At 52.0% G+C, this 17397-nt stretch overlaps 6 protein-coding genes across 7 annotated transcripts in view; 3 read left to right on the top strand and 3 right to left on the bottom strand.

The window, feature by feature from the left end:
- PV06_10624 (uncharacterized protein) overlaps positions 1-2395 on the top strand; it is a 7156-nt gene extending 4761 nt beyond the window's left edge. The window contains exon 2 of the mRNA XM_016412191.1: positions 33-2395. Coding sequence (XP_016257499.1) covers positions 33-1906 — 1874 coding nt within the window. The 3' untranslated portion in view covers positions 1907-2395. The remainder of the gene's footprint in view (positions 1-32) is intronic.
- A 377-nt stretch (positions 2396-2772) lies between these two features.
- Positions 2773-6865, bottom strand: PV06_10623 (uncharacterized protein). Its single transcript, XM_016412190.1, has 3 exons — positions 4837-6865; positions 3449-4793; positions 2773-3387 (listed from the first exon to the last, which is right to left on the bottom strand). Exons 1-3 carry the CDS (start codon positions 6644-6646, stop codon positions 3003-3005), a joined length of 3540 nt encoding a protein of 1179 aa, XP_016257498.1. The 5' UTR covers positions 6647-6865; the 3' UTR covers positions 2773-3002.
- Positions 6866-7094: 229 nt separating this feature from the next.
- On the top strand, positions 7095-9862 carry PV06_10622 (ribosomal RNA large subunit methyltransferase J). The gene is made up of 2 exons (XM_016412189.1): positions 7095-7202; positions 7254-9862. Exons 1-2 carry the CDS (start codon positions 7166-7168, stop codon positions 9716-9718), a joined length of 2502 nt encoding a protein of 833 aa, XP_016257497.1. The 5' UTR covers positions 7095-7165; the 3' UTR covers positions 9719-9862.
- Positions 9863-9880: 18 nt separating this feature from the next.
- Positions 9881-12980, bottom strand: PV06_10621 (uncharacterized protein). The gene has a single exon (XM_016412188.1). The coding sequence runs from the start codon at positions 12817-12819 to the stop codon at positions 10711-10713; it is 2109 nt and encodes a 702-aa protein (XP_016257496.1). The 5' UTR covers positions 12820-12980; the 3' UTR covers positions 9881-10710.
- Positions 12981-13255: 275 nt separating this feature from the next.
- PV06_10620 (ribosomal protein L15) lies at positions 13256-14601 on the top strand. Its single transcript, XM_016412187.1, has 2 exons — positions 13256-13647; positions 13734-14601. Exons 1-2 carry the CDS (start codon positions 13319-13321, stop codon positions 14350-14352), a joined length of 948 nt encoding a protein of 315 aa, XP_016257495.1. The 5' UTR covers positions 13256-13318; the 3' UTR covers positions 14353-14601.
- PV06_10619 lies at positions 14388-17145 on the bottom strand. Of its 2 annotated transcripts, XM_016412185.1 has the most exons (3): positions 16429-17145; positions 15051-16358; positions 14388-14961 (listed from the first exon to the last, which is right to left on the bottom strand). In XM_016412185.1, the coding sequence occupies exons 1-3, from the start codon at positions 16811-16813 to the stop codon at positions 14888-14890; spliced, it is 1767 nt and encodes a 588-aa protein (XP_016257493.1). In that variant the 5' UTR covers positions 16814-17145; the 3' UTR covers positions 14388-14887. The 2 variants fall into 2 exon arrangements, with proteins under 2 accessions (XP_016257493.1, XP_016257494.1); XM_016412186.1 differs by having other exon boundaries at positions 15051-17145.
- Between the last annotated feature and the right edge of the window lie 252 nt (positions 17146-17397).

Genomic DNA, 17397 nt, shown 5'->3' with positions numbered 1-17397 from the left:
CTCGGGAAGCTCCAGCACTTCTGGTTCGTCAGGCTCATCGACCTCAGGCTCAGGAAGCTCAACGACCTCAGGCTCGGGCAGCTCAACGACCTCAGGCTCGGGAAGCTCCAGCACTTCTGGTTCTTCGGGCTCAAGCACTTCTGGTTCAACAGGCTCGACTGCATCAGGCTCTCAAAGCTCATCCGCCGCCTCAAGCTCGACCACTGCTGACATATCCACCACAGGTTCATCGACTTCAGGCTCTGAAAGCTCGACATCGGGCGGCACAGGAATAGGAGGTCCATCAACTTCAGGCTCATCTACCGCAAGCTCGTCCGGCGCAAGCTCAACGGTGTCAGCCACCAGCATAACGTCCATGTCGAGCCGATCTTCAAGCACGACATCCAGCGCACCAGCGACGACCACGTCCTCCGGCCCAGATTGCAACTTGAATCTGAACATCTGCTTGAACTCTCAGCTCCTTTCTGTCAACTCCGTCGCCACGTACGACTGTCCACTTCTGGGTGGTATACTCTGCACCGTCAATGACCTTTTGTCTTACATCCCTGACCTTTTGGGCATGGATCCCAACATTCTTTCGGTCGTTGTCGCCGACAACAAGCTCATCGGCCTGACCCTCACCCCCGAACAAGTCTCGGCGGCTTTCGATGCCGGTGAACTGACAGGTGTGTGTGACGCTCTTGGAGGTCCAGTCAGCGTTGTGATTCGGGACCCGACTTGCCCTAATAACCCGACTACTTCTTCCACGACGACTAGCGCTCTTCAAACGTCCACCACATCCGGATCGGCGGGCTCGACAACGTCGGGCGCAGGTGGCTCGACCACATCTGGCTCCGGAGCATCTTCGACAAGCGGTCAAGCGTCATCGACATCTGGTTCAAACGGTTCAAGCACGTCCGGCGGCTCTGGAGGCTCTTCAACTAGCGGCCAAGCCACGTCGACTTCCGGCTCAAACGCTTCATCGACATCAGGCTCTGGGGCATCTTCGACCAGTGGTCAAGCGTCATCAACATCTGGCTCGAACGGTTCAAGCACGTCCGGCTCCTCTGGAGGCTCGTCAACCAGCGGACAAGCCACGTCGACTTCTGGCTCAAATGGATCATCCACCAGTGGTCAAGCGTCATCGACCTCGGGATCAAACGGTTCATCGACATCAGGCTCCGGGGCGTCATCGACCTCTGCCAGCTCGTCGACTCCCACGACCATGGTGACGTCGACCACGTCCTTCACGTCCAGCCTGGGCGGTTCCAGCACGAGTTCCTCGGCGACATCGTCGACCACGACGCCGGCCGTCGAATGTAACGCCTCGGTAGACTTCTGCGCTCCCATCGTGGTCGCGTGGACGGTCAAGAGCCAGGCATGCCCCGACCTTCTCGGTTGCACGGACGCACAGATGCAGGCCTTTGCCAACTCGTTCGTCGGCCTGCCGGGAATCAAGTCGACGGCCTACGCCAACAACATCGCCTACGGTTTCAGCGTCACGACCTCCGAACTGCGACGACAGCTCGGTCTGTTGGGCCCCATCAACGACATCTGCACGGCGTTGACGATCTTCACCCTGAGCATCTCCGACGCCACCTGCCCCGTCACCGAGCTGCCCGCACAACAGTGCAACTCGGACGTGACCTTTTGCATCCTGCAGTCCGTGTCCGACGCGGGCATCACCTCGGGGTCGTGCAGCAACGGGCCTCTGCTCCCTTGCACCCCTAGCCAGGCCACGCAAACCGCCAGGGACAGCTGCACGGACGCGGACACCTGTCTCGCGTACGGCAACAACGGTCTCACTCCCATCACCTCGTCCAAGACCGTGGCCGAGGTCCAAGAGTACGTCGCCAACTGGGCCTTGAACAACGCCTGCGTCGTCGGAGGCACCACCATCACTCTGAGTGACGCTTCGTGTTCTTGAGTTTCTTTTTCCAACAAGACATGATCTGAATGACATCAACACCAAAAATTTAAGGGGGTATGGGTTGGATTTTTCTTCTTCTTCGTGGGGATGGTGTTGATGGTTGGGTGTACCAATTTTTTTTTCTCTTCTTTTCTTCAACACATTGAAAACTCCTTCCTTGGTTGAGAGGCATCCTGTCGTCTTTCCTTTTTCTCCTTTCTTTCATCCGCGCCGCACTCGACTTTTGTTGGACGGATTTATCCACTCACAGAGTTGGGTTGTGCACTACGGACATTACTTATTTATTTACCATTCTCGGAGGCTTACCTGGGCGTTGTTCTTGGTGGCCATATCTTTTGGGGGAAGAGAGGACGTTTTCACTTTACAATTTTACAAGGGTGGATGGAGATTTTTCTTATTCTTTGAAGGGGGGAGGATGTTTCTATATCTCGGAAGGATGTCCTTCTTTACTCTATTTCTTATCCATGCCTTACTTTTCCATAGGAGGGGCTTTTTTTTAATCTCTATACTTTACGCACCTTCTACAACTTCTTCGCTTGAATGGGATGACTTTTTCATACTTTTCATTTTCTGCTTTTTTATCATCATCTCCATCTTGATTGAAACGTCTGAGTTCAATTCTAGAATGAAACCTTTTCAGAGAAAACTTCTCCTGGTGTCCCTGAGCAACTCCATCGTATAGTCTCATCGATTGTGGCCAGGCCACGTGGTGGACAGAGAGCTACTCCCGGAGATGCGTTCCTTGAGAGACCCCTGAATACAAGTACTAAGCAAGTTGGTTCTACAAAAGCAAAAGATGTCGCGTATCTCCAACACAACCGTCGCCATCATAGACAAAGCAAAGTTGGAACCAAGAAAATCCTCTGGTATTCGTAGTCATATAAACACGTATTGTTCCAAGGGGGTATGTGATTGATCTCTTCAATTTCAGATGATCCCGAAACCATCCTCAACATGTGAAAAATCCTGCATTCTCCAAAATGCCTTTGGGCACAAAATCCACATTTCATCTCCTGAGTCCCAGCTTTTTTCACCTTGGACAAGTCATCATTCGTCATCACGTGTTCTCGTATTCATGTGTTTACGTCTTCTCTCAATAACGAGTATCAAGATCATAGACGCTTCCATCTTGTTCTTTGACAATTTCAGGGACACATAGTCCTGCAACAAACCATCCAAAGCTGCGTAGGTTGACATTGGAAGTCTTTGATCCACCGTTGACGGCAACGTCAAGACACGCAGCAGCGAGACTTACGAATTCGTAGAGATCGTCGTCAACTTGTCGTTCCATGTAACCCCGCAAATTGCGAAGCTCGCTGTTGAAATGTCGTTTCATGTAATCGGATTGCTCTCGTTGGTGTTTGCTCAGTGTCCCGGAACGACCCAGGATGGAGCCGATGAGGACCTCCTTTTCAGTGAGCTGTTCCGTGCGACCCACCGCGTAGACCGACATGATCTCAAGGACGGTGGACTCATAGCTATGCGTGTCAGTTGGCATTCGTCGTAACGTTACATGGTGTGGAGAAGAAAAAAACATACTGGCTTTTGATATTCGAGGCCATGGCACGATAACCTGGGATTCGCGATGGGCTGATATGTGACAAAACCCAGTCAAGGATTTCGGCAAGGACATCGTTGGACGCTGTCTTACTAAAGAGGGATGCGGTATCATCTTCAAGGTCATCAAAGAACGCATCCTCGTCGACAGCTCTGTACAGTCGTCCAAGAATCTTTTCGGACTCGTAGTAGCGATATGATTGACTGTTGTTGGGTAAAGCAAGTTCTTCAGGTCTTTTGATGCCCTTTTCGACTTTCGTGCTGGCACTCGGAGCCATGAAATCCGGGCGGTAACCTGGGGCTCTCGGTATCTGTTTAATGTCAACAGGGACACCACTTTTTGAGAAATCAACCGCGTCCGAATGTAACTGTGCGAGTCGAATGCACTCGGGCGAGAAAGTGCCCCTCGGATCGGTATCGGCAAAGACTTGGTGGAGATTTGCAATTCTGCCAAGTTGGCCATTCTGCATGAAGTCCACAAAGAAGTCTTGCATATCTCCTGCCGTGACAGTTCGACCAATATCAACGGGCTTCACAGGAAGATACGCTGCGGGATCGGCACGGAGTAACGGGATCAGCTCTTCGTCGTAAATGATGTTGTACAAGTCACCATCGAGATCGCCTCCGCTCAGCATGCTAGGCAAATCACGATCACCATGCTGGCTAAAGACAATGCAGTTCCGTAGATTCCACAGTGCTGAGCTCTGTGGAGGTGCTACTGCCTGGACGACTTGCACATCACCGGGATGAAGAGCAGGCGAACGCGTGACGACTACATTGCCATTCAGACAACAATGCGTCTTGTTCTTTTCGTCAATGTATGTGACAAAGACCTCGCCTTCACTGAGCCAGCCAGTCTCGTCACTAATACCGTAGAGTGTGTACGCCATGGGCACAAGGATTCGGGTGCGGTACTTGATCTCTCGAAGTTGAATCTGCAATAATGCTCCCAGTATCTCTCGTAGGAAATCATCCTCTGTCGCATCAAGCCCTATACGGGCAAGGTGTCGAAGAAGTGTTGGCAAACCACTTGCACTGTCCGAGAGTTGTTGAACCACGAAATCCAACGCGACGGTTCTGGAAGACGCACTCACCCGTAGCCGCTGGATAGCTTGCCCCTGTAGCTTTTCAAAGACCTCACCACCTACCCCAAGATCCTCTAGGATCTTAATGATCTGACGATTCAACTTGAAAGGCAACGCTCTTGCATTTGTGCCACAGATCTCAAGCTCATCAGAGGGACTTCCTTGAAACTTTACCATGGATTCTCGGAGTCGGATCTGTTCACCATCAAGACGGCTGTCGAGCGTAAGCATTCCCTTGGCTCCTGTCATTTGTTAGTAGGAATCGCCCAGCGATATCTTACTTACCTTTGTATCGAATTTGATAAGAAGTAGGCTGGTCTTTTGCCCGACTAATGCCCCTCAACAGCTTCCATGTCGACCTCGAGATTGTGCCGCAGCCATCTGTAAACATGTAGCCGCCACGTTCGACATCACGATCGACCTTGACAATCTGTGGGTCAACTCGTACTGTGGATGTGGTTTCCGAGAAAGCCTGTCCAATACGCGCTGCACACTTGGCTGGACATCTGATCTCACTGAAATCACCAAGCTTGCTAATAAGATTGTTGGCAAACAATAACGAACCGTCTTGTTCGAATGGTCGCATGAACCAGCAGCTCTGAGATCTCAGCGAAGAATGTGAAAATCCGAGGAAACTAAAGTGGAATCCAGCAATTTCCAGTCCATTCCGCAAGACCGACAGGAACCGGCCTTGTAGAATGCGCTCATTAGAAGCGTTCCGTTCGTAGTCAAGTCGGTCTCCGCTCTCATCAGAGAAAAGAACCCTCAGGAAACAGTCTGCATGCGCACGATATTGCCGTAATACTCGGTTGGCTGCAACCATTTCTGGTCCGTAGAAATAAACGCCTGTGGGAGTGACTGTGGCTCGATGCACCGAGACCTCGTCGCGGGTAGAGGTGTACAGGCTGTCCTCCTCAAACAGATCGAGGGCTTTAGACCTCAAGTCGGTCAATATACGTCTGACCCCAGCAGTGCTACCATCGGTGGTCGCATCAGGGTGAGGAAGTTGCACGTGGTATTTTCGTAGAGTTGCTGCCAGTGCTGCCTCACCTGATCGATCTCGAAGCACATTCATACTTGGAATCAGATAGTTGACTTCACCCGGCGATAACAAACCGTTAGCCCATAGTGCATGTATCTGGAATTTACAAGCAAAGGAAATTCGCATCCTTAAGAGTCTGGCATTTAGGTTGGATAGCTGCTCTGAGTATTGAGCGTCTGGAAGTGCAGCATACTTCGTTGATGTTATCGTCATGGGGATCCTCTGATACACCATCGAATTAATTTGATGCTCCAGATCGCTTAAACTTGTCGAAACGGTGATGCTGTACGTCAAACAACGACCGATGACGGTAGCACTTAAACCTGGTAATGTGCTGTCACGAAATCTTCTGATCACAGGGCGACCGAGAGTCATCGCACTGAAAGCCGCCAAATTCAGATCATTGCCAGTAGGTGTCGTATCCTCGTACAATTTTGGCGAGAGAACAAGAGTAATCATCAAGGTACTCGAACTCCTGGAGCCTGATCCAGTTAACGCCAGTATGGCGGACAAATCTATGACAAGATCATAAGATTTGGAACAGGATGTGCTGATGGATACTACCAGTGCTCGTCCAGTTCTTGTCAATTTTCCTTGTGTGTCGCAACTGAAATAGGGCACGAATAATGTCCTCCCCGTTCTTGTTTCGAATCGTCCACACTGTAGAGTCGTAATTTCCAGTCCTGATTTCGGCTCGATTTCTTGACCTTTCCCATTGATCTTCGCAAATTTCCGCCATTCTTGGGAACTCACTCGATCCTTTTCTTCCTTGCGAAGGACTCGCAACCAGTGTTGATCGACTGGCTTATTGCTGATCGAAAACAGCGCTGAACGACCGGAAGCTGACTGTAGAAGATTTTGGGTCGTGCGAGCATGAACAAGCAAGTTGTGAGCTTTGGAGGTATCTAGTATTGTCAGTGTAGCAAAGGTCTTGCTGACGGTTTTTCGAGCTTCGAACACGTGTATCTCAAGCTGGCTTAGGATAGGAACCAGTTTTTCTTTCAACTTTTCTTTGGTGAGCTTCGCATCAAGGTTCGAGATGAAGATATCCATGATGGACGAGCAGTCTTTGAGCCCTTGGGCCAAGGTGTATTGTAGCTCAAGAATCAGATGTTGGCTTTCACATGTCTGGATCGTCTTGTCCAGACTGAAGTCTGTGAGCAGTCACGCGAGATAGGGGAGACTGACGAGCACGCTTGCCGCAATCGCCGACAGCGAGACGAAGGGTTGATGAGCGCGGTCCCAATACAGCCATGAACAATTAGACAAACGGAAAAGATATTGGACTGCTTACATGGACATGAGAAGACGAGACGAGAATTCACTAAATTCACGTCGCGATCAGGCTGGCAGTGAGAGTGGTCAAAAGACTGATGACTAAGTACAGTCACGTGCCGGTCTCCGAACTGAACTGCAATGGGACAACTTCGGCAATCGCCAACAATTTTCCCCAGCGGCACAATTTTCTGACTGCGTCTTGACGAGGGCGTTCTTTGAGCAAGCCGTTGACAATAGTCCTGGCACAGGATATCATCGAATACATTGTTCTGTATTTCGATACATCCAGTCGCCATGGCAATTCAAAAGAAGCACGGCAAGGGCCGTCTCGGTAAGTCTTGTGGCAGACATAACTTCTTGCCCGCCAACTAACTCTCAACAGACAAGTGGTATAAACTTGCCAAAGAGAAGGGCTACCGAGCCCGTGCCGCCTTCAAACTGATCCAGTTGAACAAAAAATATGGATTTCTTGAGAAGAGCAGAGTATTGTTGGATCTTTGCGCCGCCCCAGGTTCATGGTGCCAGGTCGCAGCAGAGACAATGCCCGCACAGAGTTTGATCGTTGGTGTTGATTTAGCACCTATCAAGCCCATTCCTCGAGTCATCACCTTTCAGAGCGATATTACTACGGACAAATGCCGAGCAACCATTCGAGGGCATTTCAAGCACTTGAAGGCAGACACGGTTCTGCACGACGGAGCCCCGAACGTGGGTGTTGCTTGGGTACAAGATGCCTTCTCGCAGGCAGAACTCACATTACAATCAATGAAGTTGGCAACCGAGTTTTTGAAAGAGGGTGGAACATTCGTCACCAAGGTTTTCCGATCCAAAGATTACAATGCACTGTTGTGGGTGTTTAAACAACTGTTCACCTCTGTCGAAGCCACCAAGCCTCCGTCATCACGAAATGTTTCAGCCGAGATTTTCGTTGTTTGCAGAGGCTTCAAGGCTCCTAAGAGGATGGACCCGAAGTTTTTGGACCCTAAGCACGTCTTTGCAGAAGTCCAGGAGGCAACGCCAAATAACGAAGCGAAGGTGTTCAACCCCGAAAAGAAAAAGAGGAAGAGAGAAGGTTATGAGGAGGGCGACTGGACCCAACACAAAGAGGTGCCGGTTACAGATTTTATTCACACCACGGATCCTATAGCAATACTCGGTTCTGTCAACAAGCTGAGTTTCGACCAGAGTCCGAACGGCGATCTTGCAATGGTGACTCTGGACAGACTCCCAGAAACTACGCCTGAGGTCAGGAGATGTTGCGAAGATCTCAAGGTTCTAGGCAAGAAAGAGTTCAGGACGCTTTTAAGATGGCGTTTGAAAGTACGGGACATATTTGGGATGTCTGCTAAAGCCAAGAAACAACAACAGACTGAACAGGAAGAGGGCGAAGAAGTTGCCGAAGTAGAGTCCATGGATGAGGAACTCAAGATCCAAGAGGAATTACAGCGGCTTAAAGACCAAGACTCCAAAGAGAAACGAAAAGCCCGACGGAAAGAGAACGAACGGAGACAGAAGGAAATTGTGCGAATGCAAATGCACATGACTACGCCGCATGATATTGGACTTGAGCAAAATGGTCCAATGGGAGAAGGGGCAATGTTCAACCTCAAATCCTCCGACAGGGCTCAAGAGGCTTCAGGTGTCGCTACCAGAGAAATGGAGGATGCAGAAGCCCTCGAATCCGAGACATCAGAAGATGAATCTGAGAACGACGACTCAGACGATGATGGAGACAGGTTGGAGGAAGAATTGGACACCCTCTACAACTCATATCGAGAAAGGCGTGAACAGAGTGATGCCAAAGCACGAGCGAAAAGGGCCAGGAAAGAAAAAGACACCGACGAGTGGACCGGGTTATCTGATGACGAGGGCGCCGGGGACGCAGCGACAGATGGCGAGTCCGAAGCCGAAGAAGCTTCGATGCGACCAATTCCCAAATCAGAAGGTCTCTCGACAAAGGCAGCCATGTTCTTTGACCAGGACATTTTCCAGGATCTTGGCATCGACGAAGAGGATGCGGAAGACAACGACAGCGCCATAGAACTCGAGGACGAGTTGTCCGATCAGGCGAAGCGTATTCAGCCCGAGAAGAAACAGAAGCAGTCGACGGCCGACCAAGTATCCGTACCTCTGAAGCCAGCACTGAAAAGATCCCCGAAGGCCACGCCACGGCGAGACGACGCCGACGACTCCGATTCCGGATCTGACTCACTCCCTGTACAAAAGTCAAAAACATCCTCCCGACCTGAACGCCCTGAAGACCCTCTCCTGCCAAACGGCCAACTCGACGTCGACATCATCACCGCCGAAGCCATGACCCTGGCCCAATCTCTCGCCACGCGCCGCACCAAGCCTTCAGATCTCATCGACGACAGTTTCAACAAGTACTCGTTCCGCGACGTCGACGGCCTCCCCGAATGGTTCCTCGACGACGAGGGCCAACACAGCAAGCCGCAACGGCCCATCACCGCCGGCGCCGCGGCGGCCATCAAGGAGAAGCTCCGGGCGCTCAACGCCCGGCCGATCAAAAAGGTCCTCGAGGCCAAGGGCCGCAAGAAGATGAGGGCGGCGCAGCGACTGGAGAAGCTGCGCAAGAAGTCGGCCCTCCTGCTCGACGACGAGGGCATGTCGGAGAAGGACAAGGCGGCCGGCATCGCGCGCATGATGGCCCGTGCGGCCAAGAAGGGCCGGCCCAAGGAGAAGGTCAAGCTCGTCGTCGCGAGGGGCGGGAACAAGGGCGTCGCCGGCCGGCCGCGCGGCGTCAAGGGCAAGTACAAGATTGTCGACGCGCGGCTGAAGAAGGACGTCCGGGCCGAGAAGAGGCTCAAGAAACGCATGAAGAAGTAGACCGGACCAAAAGTGGTGCTTTCGTAATGTCGTTCTTGAGGGGACTAGATACGAAAGACGGCCCGAAATGAAACGAATGCGTGACATCAACCTACAGAATCAAGTGGACGTGTTTTGGATACCTAAAGAACACTGTGATTCGAGCCGTAGTAGTATAAAATAGAACACTCGACAGCATGTAGATTAACGGAAAACGCTACCCCAGTCAAAGCTCTACAGTAGACAGATATACGGAGGTATGTGCATATATTGCCATCACTCTCCCCGCTCTCTTTTTCGGCCCCCTCCTTACCCCCCCTGGTCATCAGATAACCCGGTCCACTCGTCGGTGTCTTTTTCTTTCCTGGCCCTTTTCGCTCGTGCTTTGGCATCACTCTGTTCGCGCCTTTCTCGATATGAGTCTGTAGAGGGTATCCAATCTGTCAACGCCTTTCGCTTGTACATGAATGATGAAAAAATTGTCAAAGTGGTTGAGCTCCTGAGCCTATTAAAAAGTATTACGGGAGCACCCGGCTTCGTACGTATCACGGGCAGTCGACATCCCTTCTCGCTGATGACGAGGCGGTACACCACACCTGGGTGCCTGAACAAGGCGGGGAGAGTTCAAGTGTCGACCCGCTCGGGCGGCGCACCGCGTGTTTGTGCTTCGGTCTCTCCAAAGATATAGCACTCGTCCACAAGGGACAGAGGGGGGAATGCTTCCGACCGGAGCGTGCCTTTCAAAGCTCTTTGCGAAATGTTCCTCCCCAGAACCACTCACGTCCGAGGCATCATCAGAGTTATTTTGTCCTCGAGGAGGGCAATCAGCCAATACTCGATGCGTCGAGCCTTGAACATCAAGCTCAAAGCACAGTATATCTGGGAGTTGGTGTGTGTATGCCAGTACCCTCTTTGGAAGAATGAAAAGGAGGCGCGGCGAATGAGCCCGGTGCCGTAAAGATCAATGAATGACAAATTCTTGACCGGCAAAATTCACTCGTTGAGAGAATTGCTCAATCCTTCCAGCCGCCAATCCCCCACCTCCCAGGCTCCTTGTCCTCACCGCCGGCATCGAACTTGTCCAATTCGCTACCATCTCCCGAGTACCCAATGTGGTCCCTGTTGTCGTCGATGAGCCTTCCGTACTCCAACAGCAGCCTGAACATGTAGACCTCGATATCCTCCCGTCGGAGCACCTTGTTCGCCCACTCGCGGCCCTGTCTCGCGAGCTTCTGGGCTTCCTTGGGGTGCGGGGCGATGTACACGTCCGGGTTCAGGTCGCCCTTTTCGATCGCGTGCTCCATGTTGGGCTCTCCGTATCCGATAAAGTACGACAACAGAGAGTAGATGTCGTCGTAACGATTGTCGACGGGGACAAAATGTCTCCACGCCAGTAGTCGACTATCGTGCCATTCACGAAAGATGGTCGCTTTCAGGCCGAGACTCTTGCTCTGTAAGAAAGCGTGCCAGCGCCCAGAGAAAGAGTGTCCGTCCACGTCGATCAAATATTTCGACTTGAATTGAGACGTCAACGAGACTTGCGGTTTCCACGAGAAGACACTGTCGTAGAAACTGCAGTTCGGGACGCAGCCCCAGGCTTCGACAAAACCAACATCGCTGTGTCGGTTGGCAAAGTGGGCAGGCTGGAAGTGGTCGTAGACTTGATACGTAATGTTTTCCTGATCCAAATCTTCTCGTTTTGCCGTGAGAACTTTGACCTCTTTTGCCGTTTGCAAAGTATGAGTGCCGTTCATGAGTTGTACGAGTCGCTGTCGATGCATGGTTTGCCAGTTCTCCTGGATCTGGACACCTCCCGAGGTGACGCCTCGCCAGATGATGGTATCGTCTTTATCTCGCCAGTCGAGATCTTCCTTGTCGCTATAGTCGTATCGTTCGTCGTGGCGGTAATACATGTTTGCGGGAAAGAGAATGTCACTGTTGACATTGACCTTGCATTCTCCAAAGATGGGCACAAGTTTATGGGAGGCTATCATACTGCTAGCCGAATAGAGCATGCCGTGCAAGTCTTGAACGGCGGGACCAACCGTGCAGAGATCCGAGGAAAGGTTGAAATTGCTCACGATGCCAGCCACGGGTTCCTTGTAGAGATTGTCGGCCGCGGCAATGGACATGTTGGATCGTGCTGGAGATTCCGGTGGGCACGCCTTGGAAGCGATCTTCATGTACTGTTGTCCTGGAGCGTAAAACCATCCGTCGTCAAGCCGCCGTGACTTGTCGTCATCTTTGTTCTCGACGGTCATGTCCAGTAAATCGGGTTGGTGCGAGGTGAAATTGTCCATGACCTCGGGAGGCATGGCGCGCGTGTCGTACTCGTACTGCAGCATCTTCTGCATGTCTTCCCATGGCACCACCACACGGGGTTGATCCAAACGGTTCATGGCGATGTCCATGTCCGGGAGGAATTCAATAAACTTCTCCAAGACCTGCGCCATGGTCTCGGATCTCCAACTGGGAAAGTCGATGCGGGAGATTTTGTGATCCCGTACGTGGATGACCGAGACGCCAAACTTCTCCTCTTCCCACATGTGCGCGGCCCTCGTCCGTATCTCGGACGCATTGACGGCCCAGAACGGCCTCAGGTCGTCCATGACCTGTTCAAAGTCGTCGATGTTGAAGACGTTTCTCTTGCGCGCGAATTTGTACCACTCCTTGAACCCGGGGGGAGGGTGTCTGCCGTATCGACTGCGGTATTTCTCCACGGTCTGCCTGAACGAAGTCGAGATGCTAGACTCGTACGTCCTCCACTGCTCGTCCGCCCTTTGCATCAGCTGTGCGATCGGGTGGAGGTCGAAGTGGCGCTGCGTTACAGGTGAAGAAGATGGGGTTGCCGGTGCCAAGGATACGGTGGGAGGCTGCCCTGCCGGAGGGGCGGCCGCCGAAGGAGGAGGAGGATCTAGATCCCATATCTCATCTGGATCGGTCGTGTCTGGCGGCGGCTCTTTGTGTTCGGTGGGCCGCAGGCTACCGGGGAGAGGGATGTGAGCAGAGGCATCCCTCAGGCTGTCCCCGGAGAAGGTGATCCCGTGGAAGACGATGTAGAAGGCGATGATGGCGCCGAACAAGATGAAGATGCGCCGTTTGTTGAACTCAATAGGCCCCATGTTTGAGAGCGACGGGGTGCAGGAGGTCCGTCGCTTATCAGTACATAACAAGAGAGAAAATAGACAGATGCCCGGAAACAATGTTACAATACTGGCCACCCGGCTACATCAATCGGAACCGACACAGTCGTCGTTATGGAGTGTACAGAGTATGAATAAAGAGTGATGGGGATTGAAATAAAAGTCGCCTTCAACATCTTGTCAGGAGGCTTCGTATTCGGGGCCGCAAATTGTGGATGATGATTGGCCACACGTGCCTTGGGCTTTTCACTCGTGAACGGAGAAAGAATACGGGGCTTCTGTTCTACAAAAGCAGCGAGGTCTCTTCGGTAGGTCTTACGGCGCAGTCGCGAAACTGTGTTAAGGCGGCGTCGTTTTCACAAAAACCAGCATTGCGGACTTTTTGTATGGAACTCTAGATTGTCTCAGAGCAGAGCTTCAGACAAACCATCCCGTCGTCTTTTTGTACCGACACCAACCCAAACCTGAGTCGCCGCCGATGCCGCCACGACTCCCCTTCCGGCTGGCCGCACCAGGCGCCAACCTCGACACCTTACTGTCAAACCCTTCCGCTTCCATCCCGTCCTTTCTCCTCCCCTTCCTCCATACTCAACCCCGACGACATGCCTCGATCTTGAGCGAGCTCTCCGACCGACCTGGCGCCTACAATCGACGCATCCGACGAGGACGTGGTCCAGCTTCAGGGCACGGTGGCAAGTCAGGTCGAGGTTCGGACGGCCAGAAACAGCATGGCAAGGTCCCGGAAGGTTTCAATGGAGGTCAAACTCCCGAACATATTGTACACGGCAAATATGGTTTTGTAAATCTGTAAGTTTTTGTCCCTTTACCGGTGGATGCCGCAAAGCTGTAAGGTTTGGCAAAACAAAATGTTAACGTGTTGTTGCCGACTCTAGACACGCCACGGAGATGACCCCGGTCAATCTGAACAAGATTCAAAGTTGGATCGACCAAAAACGTCTGGACCCGAGCAAACCCATCACGTTCTTGGAACTCTGCCGGTCGGGACTCATCAACCGACCGAAAGACGGTGTCAAACTCCTCGCCGACGGGGCCGCCGAGCTCAAGACTCCCGTCCACATCGTCGTGTCCAAGGCTTCACAGTCGGCCATCGCGGCCGTCGAGGCCGCCGGCGGCAGCGTGACGACCCGGTTCTACACCGAACAGGCGATCCGGCGCATCAAAAAGGGCGAGATGCACCCGTTCGTGTCGCTGCGCTGGGACCCCCGGGCCATCGGCGAGCCCGCCCTGCTGGAGGCCGGCGGGTCGACCCTCGAGGAGCGCGTGGCCGGCATGGGCTACGACTACAGACTGCCGGACCCGACGTCGCGGAAGGACATGGAGTACTACCGAGACGCCAGGAATCGAGGGTACCTGAGCCACACGGTCAAGGAGGGTGAGGGAGCAAGTCTGTACTTCAAACCCCCCATCAGCGAGGAGCAGTTGAAGGAGTTGAAAAAGGCCCGGGCGCGGAGCGGCGTGACAAAGGCCAAGGAAGAGAACAAGTTGTGGTAGTCAAGGGGGAAAAAAAGAGAGGTAGAAGATGGGACCGGAATTGGTGTGGTTTTGATTTTGCATTACCCCATACAGACTTGGGTCAATAACTGTAGAAATATCGAAGGAGTTCAATACTATACTCCTTCCTGTCCACCCACCATTCGAGTCGAAGAAAGACAAAATATCACAACATGTGCATGCGACTTGATTTCCATCCTTGAGGAAGTAATACATAAACCTTTGACAAGGTAGTTACACAGACATCCCACCACTTGCTTGGCTTTTTTTCCATTCCTTTCTTTTTTCTCTCCCCTTCTACCTAGACAGGAACAGAAGAAGAAAAAGGACAGGCAAAAACAAAAGCAGAAACGTAAATCCCGTCCTAGAATGTTCCATTCCTTCCTTTCCCTTGCCTAGCCAGACTCAACGCTCTCAACAAATCAAACAATACAAACTATATGGCGGAGTCCATGGCCTTTTCTTTGTTCTCTCATTACCTTACCTGGGTAGGTAGGAAAAGAGTGGGCGGATGTTAAATTCTTCGTTCATTACCCTACTCCCGGGACACGTCACGGCCAAAGAACTTGGCCTTGACCCAGTCAAAAGCAACGAGAACACGGTTTCGTGCTACGGAAATTCGTTAGCCATTATACTCTGGAAAACACCACCAGATCAAGGCAGAAAGGAGATGTTAAGGTGAATGGCAAGAAACTTACTGCTAAAGCACATGCTCAAATATGCACTCTTCCAAAATAGATAGGTCATGGTACCACCGGATGCAATGTTGCCGCTGAACCAAGACACATCCGCCACAGCCTTTTCCGCACCAATATAGGCCAAAGATCCTTGATGCGAGTACTGGAAGGGACCAATCTGCTTGACACGGCGAAGTTGTCGTTGACGCTCATTGATTTCGTTCAAAACGACAGTACGGTCGTCTGGCTTGGCGGTGGCTTGCTTAGCAGACAATTGCTTGAGTTCGGATTCGAGGGCATCAGTCTTGGCCATGGTGTTGAAGAGGCGGGCGAGGAAAGCACCTTCTTGGGCCGCCACCTGGGCGGTGGGGGCATAGTTGGCGACAGCACAATCACCAACAGCCCAGATGTTTTCGGAACCATTCACGACCAGGTATTCATTCACCTCGAGACCACGACGAGCGTTCTTTTGGGCGGGAATTTGTTGCATGAGATCCTTGACCAAAGGGCGCAAAGCGTTACCCGTGGCCCACACGAGCAGACCATAGGGGATCTTTTCGATGCCCTTGGTTCCATCTGGTTTTTGGATCTCGGCTTCGATGTACTTGTCCGTGACATTCTTGACCATGGTCTTTGTGCGGATGTCGATGTGTTCCTCCTTGAACGACGATTCGGTGTACTCGATCAACTGTTTGCTGAACATGGGCAGAACATTGGGGAGAGCTTCGACCAGAGTGACATGGAAGTCGTCCTTGATTTGCGGAACCCACTTGAGGAGGTCTTCCTGGAAGAAATCCTGAAGTTCACCAGCGAACTCGACACCGGTGGGACCACCACCCACCACAACCATGTGCAAAAGACGCTTAATTTCCTCAGGAGTTTGGTCCTTGAAAGTGGCAGTTTCCACGCAGTCCATGATCTGTTTTCGGATCTTTTGGGCATCACCGACCTCCTTCAAGAAGCAAGCATGTTCGCGAACACCGGGGATTCCAAAGGTAGCGTTTTCCGCGCCGACACCCACGACGAGCATGTCGAAGGGGATTTCGGTCTCCATGGTATCACCCTTGATATCGGAGTCATCTTTGGCGTAGACGATTCTCTTCTCGTAGTCAATCTTGGTGGCTTCGGCTTCGTAGAACTTTACTCGTGCCTTTTTGTGTCGCAGGATGTTCCGGATGGGCTCCATGATCGAGCGATGTTCGATGGTACCGGTGGTGCATGAAGGCAGCAGGGGCGTAAACAAGAAGTAATTCCGAGGCGAGATGACGACGACATTGTAGTTTTCGGTATCCAAGTTCTTGAGCAAGGAGACCGATCCCCACCCGGTACCTGAAAGATTAAAATTGTCAGCATGTGTACGATTTTTTCCCGCAGCTGGATTACAGAATAAAGCACGTACCGAGTATCACCAGGGTCTTCTTGCTCGGGTCGGGTTCAAACTGCTCTGCTGGATTCCGGCCTTCCCAGATTTGATAGCCAGTGTACCCGATCAGAGCACAGGTCGAGAGGTAGGTCACCCGCCAGATGAAGCGGAAGAACCTGAAGCGCTTCTTCGGCTTCGGGGTCGGGGAGAGGGTGGCCTGGGGGGCGTCGGCGTAGCCGCGACGGAAGGACTGTCGAAGGAGAAGGCGAGGGAGACATTGCGGCTTCTTGGGAACGATCGCAATCACAGGGGACGGTTTCACCGTCCCACGGAGGGAGGTCGCGGCCAGGGAGGATATTGACCTGCGTGACGCAATCGAGAAGCTCACCGGCTTCAGGCGCAGGGCGACTTTGCTCGCCATGGCGGGCCGGAAGAAGTTTGGACAAGAATTGGGGGGGAAGGGAAAAGGCGACTCAAGGGGAAAGCATGAGGTCTTTTGAGGAACGAAGGAGTACTCGTAGTTGTTAGGACGATGGCAGTCGCCAGGGAAGGGCGTGAAGTTGTAGGGAGAATACGGAGTATGTGAGTAACAATTATGGTTTTGGGCAGTAGAAACAAAGTCCGGCTATATTTTTTTTTGAATGGCGACCGCAAAGGCAAAGGCGGATGACAAGCACCAGTTGGACAAGAGGCCAGTGGAGTCTGACGGATAACAACTTGACTTCTTCCAAGTAACTAATAAATAAATAGCTTCCCTGGATAGACGAGAATAAATTGATGGATCCTGATAAGCGGTGATGTGACTGTGCAGATTGATGCGAGTAGTCAGCCACATCATCGACCGTGAGGTTATTATTACTCCGTACTCTGTTCCTATCTCTATATCGCCGCCGTCATTGATAATGGTTTCTCTAGGGTACATAACTGTCTTGTACGTGTACTACTCCATGACTTTGCTGAACATTGTACTCTTTACCCAGGGCACGAGTACAATACCATGAGTCC

This window comes from Exophiala oligosperma (assembly GCF_000835515.1).
Source record: "Exophiala oligosperma strain CBS 72588 unplaced genomic scaffold supercont1.14, whole genome shotgun sequence".
Lineage (NCBI taxonomy): Eukaryota > Fungi > Ascomycota > Eurotiomycetes > Chaetothyriales > Herpotrichiellaceae > Exophiala > Exophiala oligosperma.
This window is presented reverse-complemented; position numbering and strand designations above follow the sequence as displayed.

Excerpts from the sequence above, each read along its gene's own strand:
- PV06_10621 (XM_016412188.1), bottom strand. The coding sequence starts at position 12,819 with ATGGGGCCTATTGAGTTCAACAAACGGCGCATCTTCATCTTGTTCGGC.
- PV06_10623 (XM_016412190.1), bottom strand. The coding sequence starts at position 6,646 with ATGGATATCTTCATCTCGAACCTTGATGCGAAGCTCACCAAAGAAAAG. Across the intron at positions 4,794-4,836 it reads TTATCAAATTCGATACAAAG|GAGCCAAGGGAATGCTTACG; the intron begins GTAAGTAAGATA and ends AACAAATGACAG. Across the intron at positions 3,388-3,448 it reads GCCTCGAATATCAAAAGCCA|CTATGAGTCCACCGTCCTTG; the intron begins GTATGTTTTTTT and ends TGACACGCATAG.
- PV06_10620 (XM_016412187.1), top strand. The coding sequence starts at position 13,319 with ATGCCGCCACGACTCCCCTTCCGGCTGGCCGCACCAGGCGCCAACCTC. Across the intron at positions 13,648-13,733 it reads AAATATGGTTTTGTAAATCT|ACACGCCACGGAGATGACCC; the intron begins GTAAGTTTTTGT and ends TGCCGACTCTAG.
- PV06_10619 (XM_016412185.1), bottom strand. The coding sequence starts at position 16,813 with ATGGCGAGCAAAGTCGCCCTGCGCCTGAAGCCGGTGAGCTTCTCGATT. Across the intron at positions 16,359-16,428 it reads GAAGACCCTGGTGATACTCG|GTACCGGGTGGGGATCGGTC; the intron begins GTACGTGCTTTA and ends TTAATCTTTCAG. Across the intron at positions 14,962-15,050 it reads TTTGAGCATGTGCTTTAGCA|CACGAAACCGTGTTCTCGTT; the intron begins GTAAGTTTCTTG and ends GAATTTCCGTAG.
- PV06_10622 (XM_016412189.1), top strand. The coding sequence starts at position 7,166 with ATGGCAATTCAAAAGAAGCACGGCAAGGGCCGTCTCG. Across the intron at positions 7,203-7,253 it reads GCACGGCAAGGGCCGTCTCG|ACAAGTGGTATAAACTTGCC; the intron begins GTAAGTCTTGTG and ends AACTCTCAACAG.